This window comes from Periophthalmus magnuspinnatus, chromosome 5 (assembly GCF_009829125.3).
Source record: "Periophthalmus magnuspinnatus isolate fPerMag1 chromosome 5, fPerMag1.2.pri, whole genome shotgun sequence".
Lineage (NCBI taxonomy): Eukaryota > Metazoa > Chordata > Actinopteri > Gobiiformes > Gobiidae > Periophthalmus > Periophthalmus magnuspinnatus.
Window position 1 is genome coordinate 25,624,500 of NC_047130.1, and position 17,756 is coordinate 25,642,255.

The 17,756-nt window shown below is 36.3% G+C and overlaps 2 protein-coding genes across 3 annotated transcripts in view; one reads left to right on the forward strand and one right to left on the reverse strand.

Annotated features, from left to right (window-relative positions):
- Positions 1-10,164, reverse strand: part of fkbp5 (FKBP prolyl isomerase 5) — a 52,179-nt gene extending 42,015 nt beyond the window's left edge. The window contains exons 1-5 of one of the 2 annotated variants that reach the window (XM_033966151.2): positions 10,078-10,164; positions 3,404-3,537; positions 2,784-2,928; positions 1,702-1,844; positions 309-423 (exon numbers count right to left, since the gene is read on the reverse strand). In XM_033966151.2, the coding sequence (XP_033822042.1) occupies positions 309-423; positions 1,702-1,844; positions 2,784-2,928; positions 3,404-3,508 (508 nt within the window). In that variant the 5' untranslated portion in view covers positions 3,509-3,537; positions 10,078-10,164. Of the gene's footprint in view, positions 1-308; positions 424-1,701; positions 1,845-2,783; positions 2,929-3,403; positions 3,538-7,627; positions 7,936-10,077 lie in introns of those variants that run through there. The other variant, XM_033966149.2, reaches the window with a different exon arrangement.
- Positions 10,165-13,120: 2,956 nt separating this feature from the next.
- Positions 13,121-17,344, forward strand: srsf3a (serine and arginine rich splicing factor 3a). Its single transcript, XM_033966862.2, has 7 exons — positions 13,121-13,275; positions 13,679-13,729; positions 13,879-14,089; positions 15,189-15,323; positions 16,540-16,578; positions 16,656-16,742; positions 16,876-17,344. Exons 2-7 carry the CDS (start codon positions 13,723-13,725, stop codon positions 16,901-16,903), a joined length of 507 nt encoding a protein of 168 aa, XP_033822753.1. The 5' UTR covers positions 13,121-13,275; positions 13,679-13,722; the 3' UTR covers positions 16,904-17,344.
- Positions 17,345-17,756: the final 412 nt, after the last annotated feature.

Sequence of the window (17,756 nt, forward strand, 5' to 3'; positions counted from 1 at the left end):
AATAATAATAATAATTATTATTATTATTATTATTATTATTATTATTATAAGTTCTAGTGTGTTCTAGTATGATATTGTCCTTTCATTAATCACTGTATCATAACATCAATAACATGTTAAAGTGAATGTATTTTCTCTAACAAATCTATATCTCCCTGCACTGCATCTCAACTTGTTGGGGTTTAATGGGGTTATTATGTAAAGTAGTCTTTGCAAAGCACTCATTTGTATAATAGGTCTCTCCTGGCTGAATTATTTATAATTTGCCATAACATCATAATTATCCTGATGAAAGAAATGAGATTTACCATGAACAGTTGCTCCATCGTTTGGACTTAGGAAGCCGTCCCCTTTGACCTTGATTCTTCTCATGATGCCCCCGTCGTCTGTCAACAACTCACCCTCAAAGTTCAGCAGCTCCATCTGTTGAAACATATTTACAATTGAGCCTGATAGGCACTAATTAAAATGAGCAACCCAAAGAGAGAGTCTAACAACTGACCAATTTCACAACTTTTTAATATGACCCAATGTCCTTCTTTTTTTTAATCACACAACATCATAAAACCTATAAAACCACCACTATAGAAACTATGTCACTTAAGAAAAAATGTTACAAGTATGTAATGCTTTCAACAATTCCACAGTCAAACAAATGGTAACCAACACAGGCTTTCTACAATAACCTTGAGGCAGTTTAAAATACTGTATATTCAATCATTCCATACAATTAAACAAGAAATACGCAAGATATTACACAGAACATTGAAATGTGCTCATTCCCACCCTTCTGAATGGCCATAATTAGAGAGAGTACATCTTGTAACAGCACATGACACAGGATCAGGGTCAAGTATTCAATTTCTCTACGAAGTAATATTGTGATGAATCATAACAGACAAGATAAAGATCAAGGCTCAAAGCTGCATAACACACACATATGTTACGACAACAAACTGGTAATACAGAAAGGTGCTTCTAATAAAAGTGACTAATGAACGATGAAAATATGACTCAATGATTTTAAATTGAACACAACAAAGTATTTCTATGTTAACTTCAAAGACATTGGACGCTTGCCAGTTTGACTGAAAAGCATGAATGTTGATATAAGGACTATGCATTATTTACACAGAGGGAATAGCGATGTCTATGAGTAAGAAGCCTATTTAAATTCAGAATATCTAAATTAATTTCTAGTAACTAGTAAATAGTCACATGTATATAGTACTTTTCTACCTTCAAGGCACTCAAAGCATTACACACACATTCATATGTGCACTCATACACTGGTGTATGCAGATAATAAGGGAAAGGGGGGTTAAGAATCTTGCCCAAAGACACAACATCAGTATTCACCTTCTGATTTTCAAAACAAATTATGTCCCAATGTTGTAAGAAACTTTTGATATTTTTTTTTTCTTTATTCAAGCTACAGTATATATATCTATATATCTTGTAATCAGTGACAAGTGTCAAAAGTACTGAAATCCAGATTAATTATGAATTCAAATCATTTTAGAGTGAAGGAGAGTGAACTATTACTTCTACTGATGAACACCTAATATATAGCTATGTGAAGCTGCAGGAGCCCTTAATATTCTCCTTTTAAGACCATAGCAGTAAAAAGCTTCACATTCTACATTTACAGACCCACTGCACTTAAACTCTAAATTGCAATGGATGTGAAAATGCATCTACCTCAAAAATGACAGTGGAGTTGGGAGGGATCTTTTCCGGATTCCCAGCACATCCATAGGCGTATTCAGGCTTACACAACAACATGGACACCTCTCCTCTCTGCATAGACAACACACCAATATCCCACGCCTTCAGCACTTGGCCTGAGAGAGAAAAAAACAATATAAAATACATTATTAGATATAGCTGTTAAATGAGAGATCAGCATTTTTCCACAGAGGGTTTCGCACAGACATAGAGATAAAATGTAGTTTAAATAGTCACAGTATTGTATTTAATCATCAACTACATTAAGGTAGGTGCACTACGTAACTTTTCTGGTGGAGGGTCCTCTACCTGCTTGTTACCATGAGGATGTTATTGCTTTATTCCACAATATGACATTAAACTAATTTCTTGCTTTTATTTAATCACAGGCCATTTATTGCTAAAAAGACCCTTGAAAAACATACATGGTTACTGTGACTTTGGTCATCTATCCACAGATCTGACCTATAACTTGGTCTAGTTGTGCTACCTATTTAAATGGAGAGAGATGAGTTTAATGCTATGCTCTGGAAAGGAACGTGTTTTATAATGCACTACATAACATAGTAGTAACTGTTTATATTCATCTTATAATAAGTGGGTCAGGACCAAATCGGGTAGTAGAATTAGACCATTTGAGTAACTTTGCACATTTATATCTAAAATGCTTTTATACAAAATGAAAGAAGCAGTACAGCACTCAAAGGACATTGGAGATAATGCAGGGTATACTATACATAGGGCTACACTCTACTAATTACAAATACTCACGATACTAATTGAGTACATTTTTGTCATGTAACTGTTCTTTTACTTGAGTACAAATATGAACTGCACTATATATACTTGACAGAAAAAAGAAATCTAAGTTAACAATATACCTATATATGATCTAAACAACCTAGACTAAATGTTGATAAAGGCTAAAGCTATCAGGCAAAGTAATGCTGTTAGGAGGAGATGCAGTGCTTTCCCATACAAATACTCAAAAGGTTATACATATATCACAATATGACGAAGCAGAAACATGAATATTTTGCAGAACAGTCACATACCTTTTCCCACATTGAAGCTAAAAGACTCTTTGCGCTCTCGGCTGCTGTCAAAGGTTTTCCCGGTGAGTAACTTCCCTGTGTAATGTACAGTTACTTTGTCTCCGATCATAGGGCGCTCGCCATTCTGTCCCTGGCGCTTCACAACCTGAAAACATAAAAGCCAAATTACAGATCAATCCATTCACATTTAAGATGCATTCACAGGTTTCATGGTTTTGTCCTATTCAAGTTCAAGTTTAATACTGGTCTTAGGAATAGTTGATATGGCAAAAGCTTTTATATATAGTCATTTATCAAAGTTTTGCATTAGATTTTTCCCCTCATTAAAAATAATAAAAAGGTTTTCATTATTAATTACCAGATATAAACAAGACAGACTTTCTAATATGTGCCATTTAACACAAGAAATAGTCCAACATATGCTGCCTGTCTGAACTCTGCTCCAAACCACGTGCTTTTTCCTGACAAAGGACTGGCTGTAGAAGTCTTGGTTAAATAGACCCAAGCTTATCATTGGCAATCACAATAATAACATTCCCTACAAAATTTCTAAAATCATATTTCTTAAGAACTATTATGCAAGTATGTATTTAGGATTTCCACTACTAAATAATAAATACCTTGATAAGTCCTTGGTCTTTCTTCGGTGTTATATCGATGCCCTTTGAGACAAATGTTGCCGGTAAAGTCTGACTATCCAAGGGCAAATCCTGGTCAGTCGTCATCTTCACTGACTTGATATTTCACTTTTAGACTGAAAAACAAAATTCACAGAAACATTATTCCAGCAGATGGTAAAGCAATATTGTATAATCTAATTTGTGGAGGTGGCCAGGGAAGTCACGATCTTGAAAAGATTTTTATAACAACTTTATGTAAGATTCTATTTAGAGGGAACAACTAAATTGGCACAGATTCACAGGAACCTTGAGCCCATTGTACAAAAAACATTATATCTTGTTTTTTTTCATGTTTAAAAAGCCATGGTTATCTCAATCTGATGTAACAATCCACACAACTGTAAACTGCTGCTAAAGTGGGTTGCAGGATCTATTGTTCTATTTTGTTGCCTAAGTCTAGTGTACCTCATAACATCAGATTTCTGATCATTACAGTAAGAATGTGCGCGTGATTTTTAAGGTGTATTTAGTGATAAAACACTTGCATTTGGTTAAATGCAAGATAGATACATCAGGCATACTGTGGAACATTCTAGGCACAGCAATAACAACTCCATGGAGACAGTGCACTTTTAATCTTTCAATCTTTTCAAACAGAATTATACAGCTGAGAAAATTATGTTCAAATGTCCAGCAAAGTGTATTTAGTAATGAAGAAAACAAATCAAAAAGGTCCTTGTTTTTTGAAAACCTGTGCCATAAATGAAACAATGTTAGCTCATTTACTGTCCCTGAATGAACCCGAAACCACTTCAAATGTTTCTGCATCGGGCTCCACTTCCGCACTTGATCTAAGGAACAAAAATGTCTTTTTTCCTGGACTATAAACCCGTTACAACCACTAACGGTCGCCTCTCTCATCCCCATACACTGGCACATTGTAGCTGCCAGTAAGTGCAGTCAGACCGCTCCAAAATCTTGACATTGTTGGGAGATAATGCAAAAGTAAGTTTGCTATGTTAAGCATGCTGGCAGACACTATTGGGAGATTATTGGGAGATGGTAATTCCGGCTGGCATGGATTCAACCACAGCTGTTAAATTGTGTGTGGTAGTGTTGTTGAAATGATATATTTGACACTTAACAACTGGCCTGTTAAGTAATAATTACAACACCTAACTTTTAGACTGGTAATCTACCAGGCTAAATGTTTTATTGGCACCAATGCACATCTGTTTCAAATGGTGATATTAGACTTACTTTGATAATGATAATTACATTTGTTTTTAGGAAAAGTTGTCTGCCTAAAAGAAATCAAATATCTAACAAATTAAACTTGTTGCAATTTGCCAATCATTATTTTCTGTATTTAATCATGTCCACTGTATTAAACTAAAGGTAAACACTTACATTTGCTGTTAAACAAGAAATAATAATATATTTATAATTATAATATCATATCATTATTATATTTTAGGATACTGTTTTCAGACTGAAATGTTCTATGGCCGGAGCCTATTGTGTATGTTTGAGGTTGATGGGGTAAACCAGAGTACCCAGAGGAAACCCATCCACAGAGAATACGTACAAACAAAACACAGTAATGCCCTATCTGTCCCGAGAATCCTATACCCAAGAGTTAGTCACTCAGCCACTGTGCCACACACCAAGGAACATAAACTGCAATATAAACCGTTTGTTTAAGCCGTAAACCAAGTCAGCAGTACATTACTCTATAAGGCTTTGTGTTAGATCATATTGCATCGATTGGTAATCATTTTTATAATTTATCTATCTCTTTAAAATGTTAAAACTAAACGTTTTATATATAACTCCATTATGATAAATTGTTGTTTTATTTACATATTTTTCTGATTTGTCTCCTCAGTTAAGGAGAAAGGAGAGTGTACTGCAGTAACGTGAGTAGTCCCAGGTCTCACCGTGTACTGATGACTGGAGACTTTGTTCAAGGACAGAATGTGCAAAAGAAAAAGCACCTTTGTGTCATTCTTTTCATCCCCTCCAGACACTATTTCTAATAAACAAATGCAATTCAATGATGTCTAAACTGTTACTGAACAGTCCAGTTCCTTGAAGTCATCACCCTCACATCAGCGGTTTCCTGTAAAACTCAATATGATGCAATATGTTGATGTCATTTTCATATTTGGTAAGATGAATAAAAGCTTTTCTGGGATATGTTCCTGTCTTGTTCAGGTTAATAGGTTGAGTGAGTCCACCTGATATGTCCACACGCTGTTTGTGGTTCAGTTTGTCACTCTGTCAGATCAACTGTTCCCAGTCTAAGCTTCTCAACAAAAGGCACAGTACAAAATGTCCATGTCTTCTTCACTGTGGGGGCCACTTCTCCCTCTCATCCTGTAGATTACTCTCTCTTTCACTGCTTTTTTTTTTTCAGATGTAACGTGTGTCACCGTGTACCTAAACATCACTGGACACAATGTTCCCGCATGTCATGGTTTCCAGCTAAGGACTAATTATATCAGTATGGGGACATCTTACATACAGTGTGTCATTCAGGGTTTTTTGTTTACTGTGAGTGTTGAGTTTAACAAAATACAATGTTCTTATAAACAGGAATATAACGAATTTAAAACAGCTTATATTCAAAGGAGACACCAATATTGATTATGCCAGCAAACAGCTTGTGTCTTTTTACTCTTTTCTTTCAGATTTTGCTTTCTGGGAGCAAATTTTCTCCCTCCTACAGTGCAGTGATTGGCAAATTGGCAAATTAATTTGGATATGTATACGACTTAATACGATCCTCTCCTTTCACGGGTTTGGAAAAGGAACACAGACTACTTGTTTGAATGACAATAACCATTGGTTGCATATATTCAAGTTTAATAAAAGCAACTGGATTTGCATATTACTCTTTTCAAAGGTTGTGGTTTGGCACAAACTGTACAAAAGTTTAAATACTAAAGAAAAAAATCTTAATTGTAAATTATTAAATACATTTCTCTGATATACATTCTTCATTATGAATCAAGTTATTCTTGTATTAATTTGAATTAACTCTATTAGGCTTCAGAGCAGCAGAAACATTGGATTAGTAACTACTAGTCAAATTCATTATTTGTTTCAATGGACTGTAAAATTTTACATACTAAATTGTAAAAGTTATGATTTTAAATAGATATAGAATATGTGACACCTGTGTTAAAAAAAACCAAAAAAACAAAAACACTTGTTCTGGGAATAAACAAGCCTATAAAACAGTTTGTGCCCTAGATAAGCATGTAGTTCTACTCTGATACCCTTTTGAGGAATGCAGGAACACAATGAGCTGAAGACCACAGCAGCTCAGCACACGGTGTATCAGTACATTCTGTCTCCCAGCTGATTCATATATGCACATGTGAGGAAGAACACACTGTTTTAAAGGCATCTACAGCACTCTGACATAACCGGCATTTACAGCCTAGAGGCTTCAACTGTCTACTGGATGGAAACAAATTAAGCCAAGCTGTTTTAGATTTAGGGAATTAAATGTAACAGTAAACTTGCCTCTGGAACATCTCTGAGCTGTCCAAAATTGTTAGTAAATTATCAAAGTTGACTGTAGGTAAAATACTGACAATTATTTTATAAATGTTTGTCTTTCTGTTCTTAGTTAGCACCTTAATATAGCATGAATCATCCCAGGGACTTTCTGAACCATATCCAATATCAAAGCAGCATTTTCCCCATAATTTAATGTGAGCTTTGTGTACAACTCTCCATATAATTTAGGACATATAATTATATTGTGTGTATATGTTTGTCTCAAAGAAGTCTCCAGGAAAACATGAACCAGCACTATTAACCCAGTTATAAAAACAAACTAGTTATGGAAACTGTCATATTCTATGGGTGCACATAAGCCTAAAGACTCATGTTGTACTTTGAATGAAAAATCACCCATATAAACAGAAAGCACATGTATTGTTATCAGGCCGTATTTCACTCCACAGTGGTCACAGCTGTAACCTAAAAATCCAGAGCCATAGTAAGGCTCATCACAAAGCAAGAAACTACAGAAATGCCTCATTTAAGACATTCAGGTTGCCTTTTCAATTTGTAAAGTGTAGGCTATAACCTACATACACGTATGCTTTCTTTATATTAGCCTACTTTTCTATAATAACGGCACATTAAATACAGCCTTTATAAAACAAATTCAACAAATCACATGCATAATGAAAAAATATAACTTACATTGTGTTTAATTCTCAGTGTTCAATCGTCCCGGAGATGTGTGTGGAACCGGCTCCTCGTGCGCTCGTAGCGCGCGTGAGTTCACTGAGATCCAGGGTACTAAATGTTCTGCACATGTGTAAACCGGCCCCTGTCTCCTTTACGCCGTATCCTTGATCCTCGTGTGCGTAAGAAGCGGTAGCAGTAGACACGAATAGGCTGGTGTGAGGTAAACGTGCCGCTATAGTGATCACATTGAGCTCAGAGTTTAAAATGCCACAGCTATAGTAGAGCAGAGGAGCCACACAGCAGAGGGACAGAGGGAGGGACCACACTGGAGATGTGGGAGGGCGTTCAGAGTAAAATTAAGGGCAGGTCTTGGAAAGCAGCCACTAAGTAACACAATGTTCCGGCTGTACTGTAGCTGTACCGCCGCCGCTGATGAGAACACTTTGTACCAATATACACGTAGCCTGACCCTGCTGTAACCCGTTCCGTGCCAGACCGAGCCGGGAACAGTGTGTACCGCGGCGGGCTGTCCTTTCCGACCAGCTGACTACACATATCACCAAGAACACTGTGTGCGCCCTGTTTTAGACCAGAGAGAGCCAGGCGCACAGACGGGACAGGAGCGCGGACACCACCGACAGAAAAACGGTTATTGCACCATATAAAGCTGCGGGATAATGGACACCAATATACGAAAGAAACAGATTAAAACTAGACTCTAACACCACCTTGTTAGCCAGTTTACCGGAGACCTTATTCTTTATGTGCAAATGCCTTTCGGCTGCTAAAACTTATTTGAACTTGAAGGTAGGGATTTCGACACTTGGGTTATTTAAGGATACCAGCTGCTTTACTGATTTGGCCTATGTTACATATTGTTTCTGTTAAGAGTCAAATTTAGGCTCAATGGAAAGCTCCGTTTATGTGGTTGTGTTATTGACTTGACTCTAAATGCGCCTTTAATGGTCTAGTTCATCTTTATCGTCGCTTTCAGATTGTAAAATGTGCCTACTATGCGGACGGCGAGAGATTTCACAACTGATAGTAGGTATTTTAATAAGAAATATCCAAAAATAAAATCCTAAAATGTAGCCTACGTGGTGATAGACAGTGACAACAATAGGCAGCAGTTTTATCTGTCCCCCCCATTACAGTCTATAGGCTCTTAATAGGCTTTTAGGCTATACACATATGTGATGTCATCTGGAACCCAGCAATAGCTTTGTTTTATTTGCTAAACAAAAAAATGTAGGCTAGTCTAAATCAAATATCAGCCATATCATTTCAAATCTATAGGCTTTTTTATTTTATTTTATTTAGTGTATTGAAAACAGCGCTGGCCTCTGCCTATACATTTAATAATATTTATAATTGTTAAAAATAAAATGTAAGCTACAATTTACAGATATTACATTAAATGGGCTATGTGATATGAACCAAATATTTATCCTGAGTGTAAATGCTCGTTTAAGATGCCATTATACTGTTATTATATTCACAGACTTCTGAACTATCTCCATGTTCTCCTGTCTGAACTGCAGAGATGGTGAAATATCAGTGTGATATGTTAAAAACTCATGTCACTAAAGACAGAAATAGACTGAAGCTGCCAATGGTTAAGTGTGCAATAAAACATGCTGGAACCAACCCTTTAATGTCTTCTCACATTGTATACTACAGCGCTCCAAGCATCGAGTGTTCTGTTTTTGATTCTGCTAATGCAGTGACAGAATGTTCTTATCCTTAAGTTGATCTCATTTCAATTATATATATATATATATATATATATATATATATATATATATATATATATATATATATATATATATATATATATATATATATATATATATATATATATATATATATATATATATATATTTGATTGACTATAGCCCAAATATGCACATGAACAGAATCTAAATTATCTTGCCCACTTAAGGAGTAATAATCTTCCTAATATTAGTTGTATAGACTGAAAGAGTTGTATAGTTGTATAGACTGAAAAACAGTTGTTGCTTGAGCTCTTGCAGACTTGAGGACAATGTTTGGCCTCACGCTGAAGGCAGACATCCAGCAGAAGGGAACACAATGATCTTGTTAATAATAAAGGTGACATAATGCGCGTGAACCTGACTCGGCATGCTTCAGGGGAGGCTGTTCAAACCCAGTGTTAAATTCAGAAGATTAGGAAAAGCAAATCTTGCACACAAAACTTGCAAAAAATGCAACTTTTAAAGAACAGCACTGACGCACAAGCCCTTACTGAAAAAGTGTGTGCTTTTCCAAGAGTGTTCATATCAACACATGCTTAAATTAGTTTACTCATTTCATTAGTATCTGGTTATCAATTACTTTGACAATTGTATTTGTAATTATAGCTTAATGCTCTAGACTGTGATGGACATGCAAATCATCCATCACAGTCTAGAGCATTCCTAAATAATATGCGGTTTAAATACCTTCTGAGAATAGTGTGCACTTTGCAGCCTCACTCGGCGATGTGTTTGTTTTCACACGCTCGCTGCGGTGTCCTCGTTTGGCTGCTTCCTCTCGTGTACATGCAGAGGATGAAATTACAAGAAATAAAACTAATGTTAGAAAAAGTGTCTCTACACATGTGGAGGTGAACTGAGGACACAGCGCACTGACCATTTTAAGATTTCATATAACCATAGTAGGCATATAATCACTGTACTGTATATAGAAGCATTCATACATTTTCAACTATGATACCACTCAGTTTTTTTGTTTATTCAAAGAATGTTGTGCTGCAGGAAAAAGCTGTTTTGCAGAAGCATATTTGTTTTGCATAACTATACATGCAATATGTAGCCTAAATATATGCCAAAATATTAAAAAATGACATGCTTTACAAAAGCAGACTTATAATTATGGCAATGCCATAATCACTAATTATGATGCACACTGTGACTTTTCTCTTTCTGGTGATGATTTGCCACTAGTTTGTCTCCATCAAGTAACTGTTTTGTCTGGAATATGAAATTAAATGAATATTGCACTTCAATTATTTTTTTCTTTTTTGTTTGTTCTTTGCAAAGCATTCATACATTCTCACTGTATGCAGGTCACCTCTCCACAGATCTGACTTGTTATGTGAGCAATTTGCTATCCCCATCTAGCTAAATTACATGCTGCACATTTCAAGACTTGTGGGGGACAATGGCATTAAGGGTGTCCCCAGTTCACCCCAGCAGAGAGCATTTGATATTCAGTTCATGTTTTTCTCTGCACAAGAACCAAACTTAGTGTGCAGTCTACACACTTTAGTGCTTCAATAGCCTTGTTTTCCACCAAATGTATTTCATTTTGTAGTAGACCTATTATATATTATAGGTTTGATTTTTATTTTTATTTTTTTCAAACTAAGCAAACTAAAGCATTTTGGGACATATTGTTTCATGAATGTTCTTAGCAGTTGTGCTAAATATTTGGGCAAAGAGTTTCTACAGAACTATTCAATACAGAATAAAGGTCTAGCTTTTAACATTGTAACAAATAATTGGATCAAGAGCAAACAACAGCATTTAGCAGGTTTCACAAATGAGAACTTTATTATAGAAAGAATGTACTGTTCTTTTGATGTATAATCTAATTTATTGTGCGTACAGTAAAAAAGTTTGGTTTTACCATGCCAATATGCATGCCTTTTAGAAGACAATAAAAGTACTTTGCTAAAAAAATCTATTTTCTAGTAGCCCTGTGTCTATAAGTCTTGCAGGTTTATGATAGAATGATTAAAATTTTGGATTGTTTGCATAGCAATTATCAATTTAAAACACAATGTCCTATCTTTTGAACTTGTGAAAAGTCCTTAAAATGATGCCTATAACTGGAGGCTGAAGGTTTGTAAACATGTTATCAATTGCTTTACATTACATAAATCTTCATCATTTTCTATGTCAACAACATCCATGCTGTTTTTGAGCCGTTGATATGTGACTCACTGTTTTGTGCTGAGTTCAGTCTGGCAAGCTAGTCTTCCCTGTGTGAATGAGTGTCAGTGTGTAACCAGCAGCACGTGGGACGGGTTCACTCAGGGATACAGCAGCCTGCGCCGTCATCAGGAAGTCAAACAGAACAGAATGTGCTGTACTAATCTGATTGAAAAACACACTGCCCTCAACTGTGACTGCGAGAGGAAGTAGATGTTTCAAATCAGCGGCTAAAGTGAGGATCCCCTGACAGCAGAGACAGAGAAAATAGACAACTATCTAGGTTTTTTATGAAGAGATAGCATGTACCAGTGAGTATAAGATAGACTGGAAAACAGGGGGTTGGGTGTTCAAACATGGCGACCAAAATAAACACGAGGAATATAATTTTCTTTGTTTGTGTCCTAGGTTCATCACAGTAATCTTTTCAGTGACTCATGTACCTTGCACTATAGTACTAGCTCAAAATGTATCCAGTAAACATTAAAAATATAAAATAAAAATGTAAAAACCTAATAATAACTTATGGTTCTGTTTGTGTTATATGTTTTATAACTATAATAAGTAACCAGAGCCTTTATTGTTGCCTCTATTTTCTATTATTTTTAATTAGGTTTGTTGTATATAGGTTTATTTAGGCACCTTTGTATAACTAAACTTTATTAAATTGCAACTGTGTATGTAGTTACAGAAACTTGGTTACATATAAGCCAATATTACTTTATCACAATATAGTTCATTGATTGGCATTGGCTTTTTAACCCCATGTATTGTGTGCCTGGTGACCTTTTGAACTGTTGCTGAAGTGAACATCAAACAATATAAAGTGGGTCAGGTGTTGGTTAAATAAAGGTGAAAAATACCCAATTTATTTTTATGGTTGTTATACATTACATTACAGTCAATTTGACTCCTGGTACTGCCTGGTATTATTAAATCTTCAGACACTAATAATATTCCCACAATGTCTTGTCTGAACTCACTACTACACTACACTAACTTTAAAAAACAAATTGTGATGTGCAGCTCACACCCTTGTATGGTGTAAACAAACTATACAAACTATAAACAAGCTAATTTGCCTTGGATAATTTATGACCCACTGAAAGTTTCATAAGCTTTACTGCCTATACCACATTTACCTATTTCCGGGCTAAACCCAGAGTAATTATAACTGCAGTGGTAATTAGCCCTACAGAAAAGCAGTCATTCACCATGATAGCTGAAAAATGTATTATATATATATATATATATATATATATATATATATATATATATATATATATATATATATATATATATATATATATATATTAGCCTGGAAGAGACACGTTAAATACAGAAAATATAATCCATAACAAAAAACAACAAAACAACAAGAGCAGACAAAAACATTTGAAGTACCTGTGCGGTGAGCATGCGTGGAGCATGGATGGTGGTGGGTTAGCCTTTATTATAGATCATCCTGAATTGCTTTTGAAGTAGACCCATGTACCCGCCTATTTTTTTTTTTTTTTTTTTTTTATGTTGTTGATCGGTTGAACTAGTCTACTCCTGTACAGTAGGTGGGGCACTAAGACCGAGAAATACTCGAAATCCTTCTCGGCCCCCTCCCTGTGACGCAAATTGTGCTAGCTCCAGATGCTAACACCTGAGGGACATCTACGCGTGGTCGTGCTGTAAAGTCTGCTGGCCACAAATAAGGTACGGATTTAAAGATCGAATACAATGTTTTGTAAACTTATTGTGTGTTATGCATTTATAGACACACTACAAATTTGGTAAAGAAAATGTTTTTGGAGACATCTTTAGCTTGCCTAGCTTGCATTTCGGTCTTGTAGCTGTTTATGTACCATTTAATTTTTCCTCGTCTCTAAACAAACATAATGTTACACCAATTAAAAGGTTCAATGTAAATTAGGCGAAATATAACCCTTTATTAGTTTCAAGTCTACATAGACATTTGGCATAAAACATAGGTAAGTATACAAAAACTAAATGAGAAATGTCACATCTAGCGTTAACTGTTTCTTTTCTTTATTTGACTGCAAATTATGTGACAATTGATGCTAAATCTGAACTTATTCTGTTTTGCATTGCTTTTTAGGAAATCATTGTTTGATTTTTATCAAGAATAATCTGATCCACAAAATGGGAGGTAAGATGAATGTCAAAAGTGTGTTTTTTTATTTTTAATTTCGCTTGAAACTTCTATAAATATTCAATGAATTATGATATCATATGTAATCACAAAATATGTCCATTATTACTTTGGATAAATTCAAGGCTGTTTGGTATTTTCCATAGATCCTGCTCTCCACAGAGACTGTCCCCTTGACTGCAAGGTTTATGTTGGAAATTTGGGAAACAATGGAAACAAGACTGAACTTGAGAGAGCGTTTGGGTACTATGGTCCTCTGAGAAGTGTGTGGGTCGCCAGGAATCCTCCCGGCTTTGCTTTTGTAGAGTTTGAAGATCCCAGAGATGCTTCTGATGCTGTGCGGGAACTGGATGGGAGGTACTTTGTCTTAATCAGTATTTGTTTTTTTATAGAACTTGAAATCAAACCTTATAATACTGGCAAGATATGCAAAACATCCATAGAGATGTTGGCAAAAACAATATAAAAACTAAACAAATGAGCTGTGGAACCATCTATAACAGATAAGCAAATGGGTCACTAGTGGTAAATGCATTTTCTACACTAGGGTCAAATTTGAATGAACACCAAGCTTAGTATTTAGCATCTTAAAATCTCCTTTAGTTTACATTGTTTAAAATTATTTTATGAAATGATCAGGATTGTGTCATCACCCCTCAACTAATAGAATAGATACAAAAGAATGTCATCTTAGCAAAACTGTGATGTAATGGACATTTTAAATTCTAAAATATTGACTCCAAGCTATTTTGACTCTACTGCATGTAAGACACTTATTAATAGTGGTGCAACAGTTTCTTTACATTTTAATACTGATTTGGCTAAAGTATCATTGTATGTTTTGCACACTTTTGACCATAAGGTCGTTTTCACACTGCCACTAGTTAATCTGACATGAAAGGGCATTCGCTCTGAGAGTGGTGTGCTAGGGCCAGTGTGAACGTGACAATTGCATTCAGGACCGCAGTAAAAGGCCGGTCCGAGAGTGCTTGAAACAGGAGGCCTCAGAGCGGTTCCGCTCGCACTCTGAAGCAGGGAATGCAGCCGACCCCTATGGGAATGAGTAGAAGTGGCTAAAAGGTGTTCAGATCATGTTTGTGCGGGTTAACACATTGGCTGTATGAGGCAGTTTAGATCAACTTAATAAGCCTATCAGCAACACGTATCCTCCTGCCTGTCTGCACAGGTGAGCCTTGGTCAATCTGTGAATCGTTTTCTCTGTTGTCACCAGCGCACATAGTCCTCACTGTATATTCACAGATGAAAGAAAAGACCACTGCGTATAGCACCAGGGAAGTGAGTGCATGTGTATCCACGGGGCTCTATCCACCAAAATTAAATCTAGTGTGTACTGGGGTCAGTCCACAGAGCGCACTAACGTGTGAAAATGACCCTAAGATTTGTGCTTTTGATATTTTGCTTTTATTGGACAATAATATCTCACTGGGTTTTGCAGGACCATGTGTGGCTGTCGTGTGCGTGTAGAGTTGTCCACTGGAGAGAAGCGTTCGAGGAGTCGTGCCCCACCTCCGTCCTGGGGCAGGCGCCCTCGGGATGACTTCAGGAGGCGGAGTCCTCCAGTCAGGCGTCGGTATGTATTCACCTTTTTCATGTTACTCTGATAATAATCTATAAATCTCTTAATATTTATACCCTACTGACAGTGAGAATGACAATTTTCAGCAGGGGTGACGTTTGGTGATTGATGTATTGGTAACTTGTCACTCCATTGTTTTTTTTGTTTTTTTTCTCCAAAACGTTGAATGTAATTTAGAAAAAAAAAAGTTAATCTAATATTTTTTATAGATGCTTCCTTTTAGTTGTACATTTTGTTACCAAGTTCAGTTGGCATTATATTAATAAAGTGAACCCCGTTGCAGAGTCACCACGCTTCTCACCATCTGAGTCAATCAACTAGCCCTCTTTCAGCATCATTGACTGCTGAGCAGCGAGCCCTCTCAGCTTGGCTGGTGTTGTCACATGACCAAGGCGCCAGCCGTCAGGTCCCTCCAACTAATGGTTCCTGAGCATGCAGCTCCTCCCCAGCATCCTCCTCCTCTTCTCAACTCTTATTCAGTCGCCAGTGGTCCACTTGACACTGTCAGCCAATCAGCGCCTTTACTTATCTTATCTCCAAACAACTTCAGTATCAACGGGAACAGCCCTTGGCTTACATCCCTCCCCAAAAACAACATTCAACAAACCACCAAGCAACTTCATTTCAGCATTTGCATCATGTGGCAAATCCTCTCTGCAATTTGACCTCCCTCTCCATCAGTCTGGCTTCTTTCCGTCATTTCTTTCTTGCCCAAACCCCCCCAAATAGTAAGTTGCTTTTATCCTGCTTTTTGTAGTTTGTCCTTGATGTAGCATTCATTGCTGCCTTATAACTGTATCTCAGCAGTTATGGGCCTATATTCTGACAGAATTATTATGGTTCTGCAGAAATCTAAAAAAAAACTGATTGTCAACAAAATTCAAATCACATTGGTCATCAGAGTAAAAAAACACTCCTGGAGTCAATAATTAATAATTAGACAGAAGGCAATGCATCTCTCAAGATACAGTGTTAGACATACTACCTGACCAACCTCTCTTAATATTTTGATTACGGTCCTAAATGTGGCTGCAGAATTGGTTTTCAGATCCCCATTGTACATATTTTTTAGGGGCTCATACAAACCAATAATTCTTCATAACCGACCTGTTGCCACATTTCTACACCTAACCTAATCCCTTTGCAGGTGGCTTTTAGTTGCATACTTTATTTTAACTTTTTCCCCACCATTTTTACATTCACATCTTAGATCACCGAGGAGGAGGAGCGGCAGTCGCAGCCGTAGTCGGTAAGTTAAAAAAAGTCTATTTCATGACTAATTACCACTATATATTTAATGTTACAATATGGTTTATTTTCTACCAGGTCTCTGTCAAGGGAAAGGCGCAGATATCGTTCTCTGTCGAGGGAAAAGCCCCGCAAGCGCTCGAGGTCTCTCTCTAGGTCCAGAAGGTATTGAATGTTCTTTTACAATTGCAGATGGATTTCTTATTTATGTGGGAGATTTTGTATTGTCTGTCTGCTCAACATACAGAATCACAAAGGCTTAACTGTTTCATGTATTTAATTTGTATTTTATTTACAGTCGTTCCAGGTCTTTTGAGAGGAAATGAAGATGTGTTCTATCTGCTGGATTGTGCTATGTTCAAAAAAGTTTCATTTGGTATTTTAGTTTTCTTCACTTTTTTAAATACTACAACACAATGTTGTTCATAATATACAATCCCTTATCTTGACAAAAAGAAAGGCTTGGGTATGCAGAAACTGGATGTCAGACAGTGCATGTTGTGACTCGGATACTATTTTACATCTTTTTTAACTGTTCAATAAAGCTTTTGTAAAGTTTTGATTTTTATGTTGCTTTGTTTATGTTTACTCCTGTTACTGGTTGTTGGTTTAGATAAAGACGTCTGGACATACTGTACATTTTTGGTCTGTTGTTTACAGGTTTCTCAGAAAGACTCTTTTATCCACTTTATGTACATTTTCAAAATGATGGTTGAAGAATCAATTCCCATGTAGCCACTTTGTCAATAAATGGCTTTCAAATGTGATTTTGTTGCCTCTGTGCTCACTGTTTTAAGTGTAATTAACACTGGTTCACCCAGAGTTTAGGGTTTTGATGTGTCTAAATGTATTGGTCTTATTCAGCGCATTTCTCAGGAGTCCAAAGGTGCTCTGAGATGGCCGGTCAGGGGACTCCATTATACACTGGATTTTAAACTGCTGACCTTCTGAGACACCATTGCCCCATTATATATTCATAGAGTTAATACAGGAGAAAAGAATGTTCTGATTGGTAAGTTCTATGAATTCATAAACATTTTGGTTTTCAGTCAGAGAGTTGAAAAACAGGACATATTTCTAAATTAAGAACCAACACATTTTGACATATTTAAAATGGTTAAGTAGTCCTGTATTCCCATAAGTCCATAAGTGTTCTGCTGAGATCAGACCATATGCTGT

What these genes read in the sequence shown, in the direction of transcription:
- srsf3a (XM_033966862.2), top strand. An exon ending in GGCAGTCGCAGCCGTAGTCG is followed by an intron (nt 16,579 to 16,655) that starts GTAAGTTAAAAA and finishes ATTTTCTACCAG; the next exon opens with GTCTCTGTCAAGGGAAAGGC. An exon ending in TCTCTCTCTAGGTCCAGAAG is followed by an intron (nt 16,743 to 16,875) that starts GTATTGAATGTT and finishes TTTTATTTACAG; the next exon opens with TCGTTCCAGGTCTTTTGAGA.